This window comes from Sinocyclocheilus rhinocerous, unplaced genomic scaffold (genome assembly GCF_001515625.1).
Source record: "Sinocyclocheilus rhinocerous isolate Xijiao unplaced genomic scaffold, SAMN03320098_v1.1 scaffold306, whole genome shotgun sequence".
NCBI classification, from domain to species: domain Eukaryota; kingdom Metazoa; phylum Chordata; class Actinopteri; order Cypriniformes; family Cyprinidae; genus Sinocyclocheilus; species Sinocyclocheilus rhinocerous.
This window is the reverse complement of record NW_015662161.1, coordinates 1,156,052-1,166,785: the sequence shown is the minus strand read 5'-3', so window position 1 is coordinate 1,166,785 and position 10,734 is coordinate 1,156,052. Positions and strand designations below refer to the sequence as shown.

The following is a 10,734-nucleotide window of genomic DNA, read 5'->3' as shown; positions in this document are numbered from 1 at the left end:
TGATCTTCAGAAATCATTCTAATATGCTGATTTATTATTAGAATTATCAACAGTTGTGCAGCCAAATATTTTTAAGTTACGCCTTCTTTCTTTGCGTGAACGTTTGGGCGGCGTTATGCAAATCTTCTCACATCGTGACGTAGACATGTGGGGTGTGTTAGAACGAGCCGTTTTAGGTAGGCGTGGTTGACTCTTAACTTTTATAAAGAATATCTCTTTGGATTTGAGACTTTAGTCTTTGCAACTTTACAGATCTTCTTTATGCACCAAGAGCTTGTAACACTCCAAAGAGAAAGGAAAAATTGAAATCGCATCATATGACCCCTTTAAACCATGCATTTAAGTTGACGTTTTGATTTTTTCCTTATGTGAAAGTGCAATAATTCTTATTGAAATTCCTCGAATGACAATAATCATGATTAATTGTTGTGATTATCAGTTTAACCATTACCATGCACCCCTAAAGTAAAATGGTTTTTCAAAACAACAAATTGATCTGTGCAAATTTCTCTCCTGACTCAGATGAGATTACTTTTTCACTGGAAAAAGCAATAGAGGACTTCTATTTCAGCCAGAAGTTAAAAATGTCTTAATGATGAAGGAGGATCCATTAGTCAACATTGCTGAGCAATGCTAAATTTCTCCAACTCTGTTCCCAAGAAGAAACAAGCTCATCCACATCTTGGATGGCCTGAGAACGAGTACCTTTTCAGCAAGTTTTCATTTTTGGGTGAATTATGCATTTGATGACATATATTATTCTAATTTGTAAGCCACTTTACATATCAACTCCTTATGATGTTTATGAACTGCTAAACCATGCTGGCTTTACTGACATGTAGAAGAACAGAGCAGAAGAACAACTTCATATCAGTAAGTTAGTCCAGGGTGGGACAGTGAGGTAATGCTGAGGTCACGCCCACATCTTACTAACCTTATTTACAAAACTCCAGGACTTCTAAAATCACATTAATATGACATTCCGTGTCTACTTTACAATTCAAACGAACTAAAAATATTAAAACAATGTAGTATATTACCTGTAAAGGATGATGTCGTACAGTGTCCTGCCTTGAACATTGAGAATGTGAGCATACATCGCACACACTGCATCCTCTTCCAGAAGAGTCGTGTCATTGGTTATTATTCCTTGAAGAAATGAGGTCGTGTCTTGTCCGGACACACTGATGAGACTCCTGTGCGGTAAGCTGTAACAGCGAAAGTGTGCTGTATTATCGCTAGGTTGATCTTGAGAGTGTTTTCTAAGCGGAGTCCTGCACACATTCTCACGTCTCGAGCAGCGAGAATAGCGCGCGTGGAGTCCGCCTGATCCTGTCAGGATCGCTCTGAAAGCACTGCTAAACAAAATCACCCTCTGCATTGTGTTGTTTTCCTCAGCGCAACTATTAAAGCTCAAAGTTCCTCAAAACGACACAAGTTTGCGTTATGTTGTCTCTCACCTTCCATTTTCATTCCCATAATGCACTGCGTGTGCGTTTACTGGCGTTATATCTATGTTCGAAACGATACGAATCCTACTATGGTGAAGGTTTACCTCATGAATATTGATAATATAATCGTGTACGTCCTTCCTGGCCCGTTTAATCAGTTACGTGTTTTATTAATATTTATGATACATCGCCCGTTCGCCGTATAACCAGTGTTGGGGAAAGTTACTTTTAAAATAATGCATTACAATATTGCGTTACTCCCTAAAAAAGTAACTAATTACGTTACTTAGTTACTTTTTTTATCGAAATTACTTTACTAGTTACTTGAAAAAAGTAATCTGATTACGTAACTCGCATTACTTGTAATGAGTTACCCCCAACACTGCGTATAACCGGTTTGTTTATGAAAGCCAAAGGGGTTCATATTTGAGTGTTTTCTATCGCCCTTTTAAACTTTGAAACACAGCTTTCTAAACTTTGTGCGATGCTAAAATAACAGGACTATTTATTTGGTTCCTGAAATTTGGTGGCACTGACATGAATATTCATAATATTTCTCTGTTGTGGGCGTGTCCTTAAGACAACGTGCAACAAACAGAATCTCCGCATCTCAAATCGCAACTGATTTTATTGAATTATTTCAAGAAGCTAATAAAGTTTCACACTAATTTTGTCACTGTTTTTCACCATCTCAGCTCCCTGTTTTGTAAGCCTTCCCCTGTTCCTTATTTCTAGTAAACCTAAAACTAAACTTCCCAATAGTGTGTGGGAACTTCGTGAAAAAGTGAAAATACTCAAGTATGTTTACTCCTGCCTCAACATTTTTTTGTCTGTGGGGAAATGTATAGCCTGCCCTACTCCTTTTTGGGAGTGATTGGAGTAGGCTATCCCCATGCAGCACAGCAAACCCTGATGGAAACTATACAAGGACAACACACTATTTAGTTTATTAGAGACTTATTTATAATTTTATTATAAATTGCTGTAAATAAGTGCATAGCAAAAAGTCAATACATAAAATATTGTAATCACACTTTCTACAGTGGTAGAGCCGTGGACCGGTATCCCTCAAAACCATAGTACCTCCACTTGGTAGTTTTACTAGCAAATATTGTAAATAAATAAATAAAATAAAAAACGTTGCTTTCTGTTTCCTTAATCTCTCCTGTCTAGCTTGTATCTGAACAATGCCTGAACCTTTGTATTGCAAGCACTTCCTGCATTTATTTGCCTCTTTAACTTGAACATTGTAATAATGCACATTTCTGAAATATTGTTTTAGTGAACAGTATATACTAGGAAAAAAATAGATATTTTGAACAGATTCCCAAAAAAAACCTCTCAAATGTCGAAGAATCTTGATAAATGAATCATACATTTATTATTATTCTTAATCATCATAAAACATCATCGGTAAAATTGTCATTTGTAAAGGCACATTTTGGAATAGTGATTCTAAAGAAAACATTTGACAGAGCTTTGAAATTATACTTCTTTAAAGTCCTATCCAAGAATGCTTACAAAATAATACTCACTTTTTTTTTTCAAATCATAAAAATTCATATGAATTTGCCACCAACACACCAAAACATACTCATAGTTGTTACACCAGACAGCTCAGAGGTAAACTGTGTGCATAATGGTCTTGGAAACAATGGAAAATTATCATACTAGATACATTTGAACGTTCTGTTATAATGCTACTCTGTGCGGTCGTCACCTGTCTATATTAAAACACACAACATATTCAAGCGTCTTTGGTGTCACCTTTTTTCGACAGCCGTTATGGAGTTCACAGAATGTCTGTGCCTCAATTCCTGATGAGGTGTGCAGTGATTGAGATGCTCTTACCTGACCATCTTTATGCGGATATTCAGGCTTATGTATTTTTATTTGATGCATAATTTAATCAATACCACCCACTTTGACAAGGAACAAGAACATGGCCAATAATTTGAACTGTTTGTGAATTTTATATTAAATAAAAATGATTTTCAGTGAATAATGATCTAAATTCACAGAGCTGTTGCATGGCTTTAGAAGACATGAAATATAACACAAAAGTCATATGGATCAATTGTTGAGTCCTTTTGAAGCTCGAAAGCCTCAGTCCTCATTTACTGTAATTAAATTGTGTTCCATAGAAGAAATAAAGTTGAGGGTTAATAAATAATGGCAAAATTAAAATTTTGGGATGAACTGCTCCTTTAAAATATACCTTCATAAGACAATAGTACAACTTATCATTGCAGGCTCAGTCCATCATTTTAGTGCCACATAATATAAATCCAAATAGAATCTATAAATGCACATTAATATTATATGCACATCCATGTTTTTTGATAAAGAAGAAACCAAGAAAATCAGCATAATCTTTTTTTAGACTAATTAAAGGCATCCCCCACCCAAAAATGCTCTCATCATTTACTTCCCCTCATGCCGTCCTAGATGTATATGACTTTCTTTCTTCTGTGGAGCACAAACAGAGATTTTTAGAGAAATAATTCATCTCTGTAAGTCCATATAATGCAAGCAGATGGGTCTCAAAGTCGACACATCGTAAAAACCATGCTAAATGAACACGGTGGTATAACCATATGACTCCAGTAGATGACCCAATGTCTTCTGAAATAAAACAATGAACTATAAACCATAGCTTCTGGCCAACTCTCAAATGCAGGTTCATAAGTTCACACTTGATGTGTGACGTATGTGTGTTGTGAAACTTGCACAAGAAGTGACACAGAAGCACAGAGGACCGTCACTTCTCACGCAGTTTTCACAACATGCTTACATCATGCTTCACAACATGCTGATATTCACACCAGGCTGACAGTTAGAAAGCAATAGTTTTATAGTCTAAAATATTAGTATTTTTCTATCATTCTGCTTCTGAAGACATTGATTCATCAATTTTGGAGGTGTGGATTAACATTATGTTCGTGTTCCTCAGAAGAAAGAAAGTCATCTAGGATGGCATGAAAGTGGGTGAATGATGAGAAGTATCCCTGTACATTTGAACGCTCCGTTCCAAAACCTTGTGAGCTGCCTCACTTGTCTTTTAAGCATCCTATTCAAAATGAAACCATTTTACATAGGTAGCAACAATATTAAATGTCAATGATCAGCACAAATAACTCACAATTGACATTGACAATTGATTCCAATTGCATTTGGCAAGATGTGATGTTGTGAAAAATACATATAGCACATTCACTTGTGTGAAAGTGCATTTTTAATAAGATAACAATTTTGATTAATACATTTTTTATTATATATACAGCAAGTATATTTATATAAGGGTTGCTCTTCATCTGCCATTTGTGATCATATTTTCATCACAATGCATCCTGGGATTGCGTTATCCATAAGGTATACAGTAACTGTGAAGCCTCAGAATCTGGCCAAAATAAGGAATTTTATAATGCAGCATAATCTTACTGCTTACTGACAGGAACAGCCTTTGAAACGCCAGTATGCATATACTTTAAGACTTGGGGACTCACTTTGGTTTGGAACAGAGCCATAGACTAAGAATAATAGGAGAACATAAAGAGGAGAACTTATAGAACTTATACATAGGGGATGTTCTTATATAGTCAAATTAAATCAATGATCCATTAAAGACTAAATTGTTTGACAGACTTCCAATATGGTCAATACACTTGCATGCATTGGAATTTAGAGAAAAGTCACAATTAATATATGTAACATACGAAGCACATAAATAATTATTCTGAGGAAGGGAGAACACAGTAAAGCAATGTAAAGAGTTTCATAAATGAATACTACCCTTCTACAATATATTTATTTTTCAGTTTTGTTTAATGTTCAACAGAACTTGGGTACATAAAGTTCAGTCATGCCCTCACTAACTAAACAATATGTTTTGGAGGATAATGGTTCATGACTAGTCAGATAAGAGTTAAATCCACACAGAAGTCTTTCCATTTTTTGCTATTGTCCCTGCCCTCTCAGGGCTGGATTTAGGTCGTGCACCCTCTTTCTCCTGAGCTGTATTGACCCGGTTCTGCTCTGTCATTGTGCCACCAGACACAGGGCTGCTAGCTCTGGAGATCTGAGCGTTTATTGTGTTATATGTCGGAAACGCCATGTCAAGTTGTTCCTGAGCTACCCGTAAATGGTGGTGCAGTGTAGCCAGGTCAGAGGGAATATTCTCATCAGGACTTGTGCAATGCTGTTCAGGCAGCACTCTGGGCATGTTCTGGTCCTGTAGGATGATGCTGTTGGGAATGCGACCCGGTTTGTCCGATTTAACCACCAGGTTGTACCCTGGCGGAGAACTAGAAATGTTCCTGGAGTAAGGGTAGCCGTATGGAGGTTGTTGACCATGGCTTCGACGTTTACGAAGAGTGTCACGGAAGGCACCAATCCCCAAGTGGAACATCTCACAAACATTGAGCAGCAGACAAAGACAGCTCACCACATACATGATGAGTAAAAAGATGGTCTTCTCGGTGGGTCGTGATACGAAGCAGTCTACTCTGTGCGGGCATGGGATCTTGTTGCAGACATACGAAGGGTTAACACGGAAGCCGTAAGCGACCCGGTTTGTCCGATTTAACCACCAGGTTGTACCCTGGCGGAGAACTAGAAATGTTCCTGGAGTAAGGGTAGCCGTATGGAGGTTGTTGACCATGGCTTCGACGTTTACGAAGAGTGTCACGGAAGGCACCAATCCCCAAGTGGAACATCTCACAAACATTGAGCAGCAGACAAAGACAGCTCACCACATACATGATGAGTAAAAAGATGGTCTTCTCGGTGGGTCGTGATACGAAGCAGTCTACCCTATGCGGACATGGGATCTTGTTGCAGACATACGAAGGGTTAACACGGAAGCCGTAAAGGAGATATTGACCCGTGAGGAACCCCACCTCAAAGATGGCACGGAATAAAAGCTGAAGCACATACATCCTCATCAAGCCTTCTTGCATGATTCTACGGCGGCCATCATGCTTCGCTGGATCTTGGCTTTTGCCCTTGTCTGTCTCTGGTTTGACCTCCTGCTCATCCAAAGTGTCTTCTTCATAGATCATTGGCTCGGCGTCATCTTCCTCCAAGACTTCCTCTCGGTGGTGTCCATTTCTCCACCGACTGTGGCGATTCCTCTTTTGATAAATCTGGTTCTTGCACCGCTCCTCCTCTGAGGTACGGGCGATCTTATGGATGGCATAACCCAGATACATGACGGAGGGGGTGGATATCATGATGATCTGGAACACCCAGAACCGGACGTGTGACAGCGGGGCGAAGGAATCGTAGCATACGTTGTCACAGCCGGGCTGCTTAGTGTTGCAGGTGAACTTTGTCTGCTCATCGGAGTAGATTGACTCACCTCCCACTGCGGTCAGAACGATCCGGAAAATAATTAACACAGTCAGCCAAACTTTCCCCACAAACGTGGAGTGGTTGTGGATTTCCTCCAATAGTCGAGTGAGAAAGCTCCAACTCATGTTGGTGACAGAGACTCTTTACTTATGTTCTGCAAATAAAGGAAAATGAGAAATGTAAGCTGAATAAAATAAAAAATTCTATATGCATTCATATAAAAGATACTGGGAAAATGACACAAAAGACTTGATTGCCATGTCCTGAGTTATGCAGCTTCATTAACAAAAAAAAAACACAACAAAAAAAACATCAGTGATGTTTGCAAGGTGCGAGATTTAGATGTAAAACATATATAATAAAAACTCAAATATCTAAAACAGGGGTCACCAAACTTTGGCCATGTTCACACGTACACAGGTATTTTTATAGTTAGGGTTAGTTTTTCCTTCTTCCGTTTTAGACGAACGGCCAAACCGCGTAGAAAAAGCTGCGGTTTTAAAAATAACCGCGTTCGTGTGGACAGGGCCTTAATCCTGGAGGGCCGGTGTCCTGTAGAGTTTAGCTACAACCCTAATCAAACACACCTGAACCAGCTAATCAAGGTCTTACTAGGTATAGAGTGTATGCATTGACACAACTTTCCCGCCAGAACACGCCCCCTCAGCCGGATTGAGTGGCAAAAGAGCCTGCTGCATGACTGGATTTAATAGGGAAGCTGCGAAAACATGAGTAAATCAAACAATAATCAGGTTCCTTACTTCTTACCAAAGATCCAGTGGTCCATGATATCGATATGCAGCCAGGAATGGTGTTTACTGACATTTACATGTGCCTGATTTAGACGCTGGAGAAATACATAAAGCAAATTTGCCTGTGAACACATTTTGTAAATACAAAATAGGTTGGTCTAAATCCGAGTGATCACGTATATCAATATATATCGTCATGTCGTCCAGCCCAAAAACTTATAGTATAGATTTGTCAGTGTGTATTTAAAAACATTCAGTAATGCAGAATATAAGACGGTAAATATTTAATTGATGAGTAATACGACATATAACAATACTATATATAGGGTAGAATTTTACAGCAAAATTCAACATATTAACATAAAATGATAACTGCAAATCCGTGTTTCGCTGCCTGGAGTCCATTTGTTTCTTTGAATTACAGGGATCCATTTGCTTTTCTTTTCTGTAGCTTTCGGCAGTCTGTAAAAAAAAATACCTCAGATTTCTCATCAAATCTATTTGTACTGTCAATTGCAAAGCTCTTAGATGTGTTTTGTGTGTTCTGTCGCAGCATTCATGCTGAAAACCAATGCTTCCATTCAGTCTTTTTGCCATTCAGTGGGCCAAACTGCAGCCACTCCAGGCAGGTGTTCTGAGGCAAGTTGGAGCTAAACTCTGCAGGACACCGGCCCTCCAGGACCAAGTTTGGTGACCTCTGATTTAAAAGATCTTTAAGATGGTTGAATGAGTTAAACACGGCAAAACTGTTGTGCAAAATAAACCAATTGTCAGATTGCACCGTGAAAATTCACACACTAGATGTACTAGATATTAGGGTGTTCCAAACAGGCACCATAAACCCTGAAAGCTCATATCAATTTGTCAGCTTTCTGATTAAGTAGAACATAGTGATGATCAATGTTTTTTAAAGGGTCATGAATTGAGAAATCACATTTTCTTTCATCTTTTGAAATAAAGGAGTTCATTGTGCTATAAAATCATACTGCAAGTTTCATTAGTCCAAAAACTTTCATTATTCCCAAAACTTTTTCTATCTTCTGTTTAACACAAAAGAAGACATTTTGAAGAATGTGTGTAACTAAACACTTTGCTGGTAGCCATTAATTTCCATAGTATTTTTTCCATACAAGTCAATGGCTACCATCAACTGTTTGATTACCTACATTCTTCAAAATATCTTTGTCTGTGTTCAACAGAAGAAAGAAACCCATATAGGTTTGAAACAGTGGAGGGTGAGTAAATGATGACAGAATCTTAAATAAAGGCCTATCTCTTTAACCTAGCATACACAACATATAATCACATTTGTTTATGTCAAACTGTTGCAATTTGGTTAGCTTATCCTGTGATATTGGATTCCTTTGTTGTGTAAATAAAGACTGCTAACAAAAAGATCCTTGCCTCAACTTCACTCTTTTCTGGACTGACCTATGACTGGTGTAACTGAAAGAACACCTCTACTTTCCTTTAAAAGCTGATTGATGTCTGATGTGTTTGAGGTACTGGAGAATAAACATAATGGGCTGTGCTTGTACATGCAAAATCCTTAAAATAGCCTATCGTAAGTTAAATACAACAAGAGGTACAATATTCTTTGTAATAATCAAATATACTCTGCAAAGGACCACTGTGAATAATGCACAGTGCATTCCAGCAGTACTAACACCTTATACTCATTATCAATGCCCTTCTCAGAGCTCTGTTTATTACTGAGAACTCTTCTTGGATTATTTGCCAATAGTTCCCTATATGGATGAATTTCCTATGGTGTTTTGAGTGATTTTTCTGCAGGTAAGGTAACAGGATGTGCAGTTCTTTGATATTGTCTGTCACGCAATGAAGCAGCATTCTCTCTCACTACACACAAATCAAGTCATTTCCGAACTCCGGTTTATTTCAGGTCACAGCTGAATTGTTCCCTGAACAAGACTGAAAAGACCCTAAGGACAAAACTCGGCCACAAAATATCAGTCAGAGCTCAGCCCATGGGTCTGTCTAGCAAAGATTATTCAGAACATGATCCAACACATATCCGAGTCTTTAGCTCTTTTAAAAACAAAGTGATATCATTGTAAACATTACACAATCATATTAAATAAACAATCATGATTCAAGACTTTTAATAGTGGACATTCTTTGTACTATTTGAAAAATTCTTTACAACACGTGTATCTACATGTGTAAACATTTAATTAATAAAAATATCTATTTTTGACAGAAAACTGTTAGTTATTTGTTAAAACACATGCATATTCTGAACATGAAATGCATGAAAAGGCACTAAAACTTTGGGTGGTGCTGCATTATTTATTTATTTACTTACTTATTTTGGAAGGTAGAAGAAGTTTATAATAGTTTATACTATTACATATACTATTATACTATTCAATTCTATATTTGAAGAGTTCAGATGCAAAAGATGCAAAAAATAACATTACAAATGAAGAGTTCAGATGCAAAAGCATCTAAGTGCCATCAGAAATTTTCTTCTAAAATGAGCATTTTTCTCAGGCTCCTATATTTATGTTCAGTTATTTCACTTTAATGGCAAAGAAAATAACCTATTAATTGCCATTAAAGTGAAATTACTGAACCTACACATGAGAGCCTGAAAAATGCTCATTTTAGAAGAAAATTTCAGATGGCACTTAGAGGCTTTTGCATCTGAACTCTTCATTTGTAATGTTATTTTTTAAGGAATTATTTACTATTCTATTTAAATTTAATCAAAGGTGGGGTATGTATTTTTTCAAAAACGCTTTAGAAAACTGAGTCGGGCTGAGTACCAAACCAAACTTGTAGCCAATCAGCAGTAAGGGGCGTGTCTACTCGTGATGCAGAGGAGAGAGCGTTCAGTCCACAGGACGGAAATTAGCCGAGCTGAGCGACGACCGAAAGATAGAGATGGCAGATAAAAAACAAAAGAGGAAAACTTTTGCGGAACAAAAAAAGGCTTACGATAAGGCAAGAAGTAGGACCCGTGTAAATTTCGTGTGTCCGAAAAGTAAGATAATATGTTTAATACAGCAGATAATAATAATAATAATACAGCAGATTCCGCCACAATCATTGCATGGGTTGCGTACGTATGTGTGGGGCGGAGCTATCAAAATAGGGGCGAGTCCCTTTTGGGGTAGGGGCGTGCTTGTTTTGGTGATTTGAAATATCAACATTGG

The 10,734-nt window shown here is 37.7% G+C and overlaps 2 protein-coding genes across 2 annotated transcripts in view; both read right to left on the bottom strand.

Moving 5' to 3' along the window:
- Positions 1-1,544, bottom strand: part of iba57 (iron-sulfur cluster assembly factor IBA57) — a 4,951-nt gene extending 3,407 nt beyond the window's left edge. Inside the window, exon 1 of the mRNA XM_016537374.1 lies at positions 1,041-1,544. Within this exon, the coding sequence (XP_016392860.1) occupies positions 1,041-1,381 (341 nt within the window). The 5' untranslated portion in view covers positions 1,382-1,544. The remainder of the gene's footprint in view (positions 1-1,040) is intronic.
- A 3,776-nt stretch (positions 1,545-5,320) lies between these two features.
- The window catches only part of LOC107727543 (gap junction gamma-1 protein-like), a 10,717-nt gene continuing 5,303 nt past the window's right edge, over positions 5,321-10,734 (bottom strand). Inside the window, exons 2-3 of the mRNA XM_016537434.1 lie at positions 6,071-6,957; positions 5,321-5,763 (exon numbers count right to left, since the gene is read on the bottom strand). Of these exons, the coding sequence (XP_016392920.1) occupies positions 5,377-5,763; positions 6,071-6,928 (1,245 nt within the window). The 5' untranslated portion in view covers positions 6,929-6,957 and the 3' untranslated portion in view covers positions 5,321-5,376. The remainder of the gene's footprint in view (positions 5,764-6,070; positions 6,958-10,734) is intronic.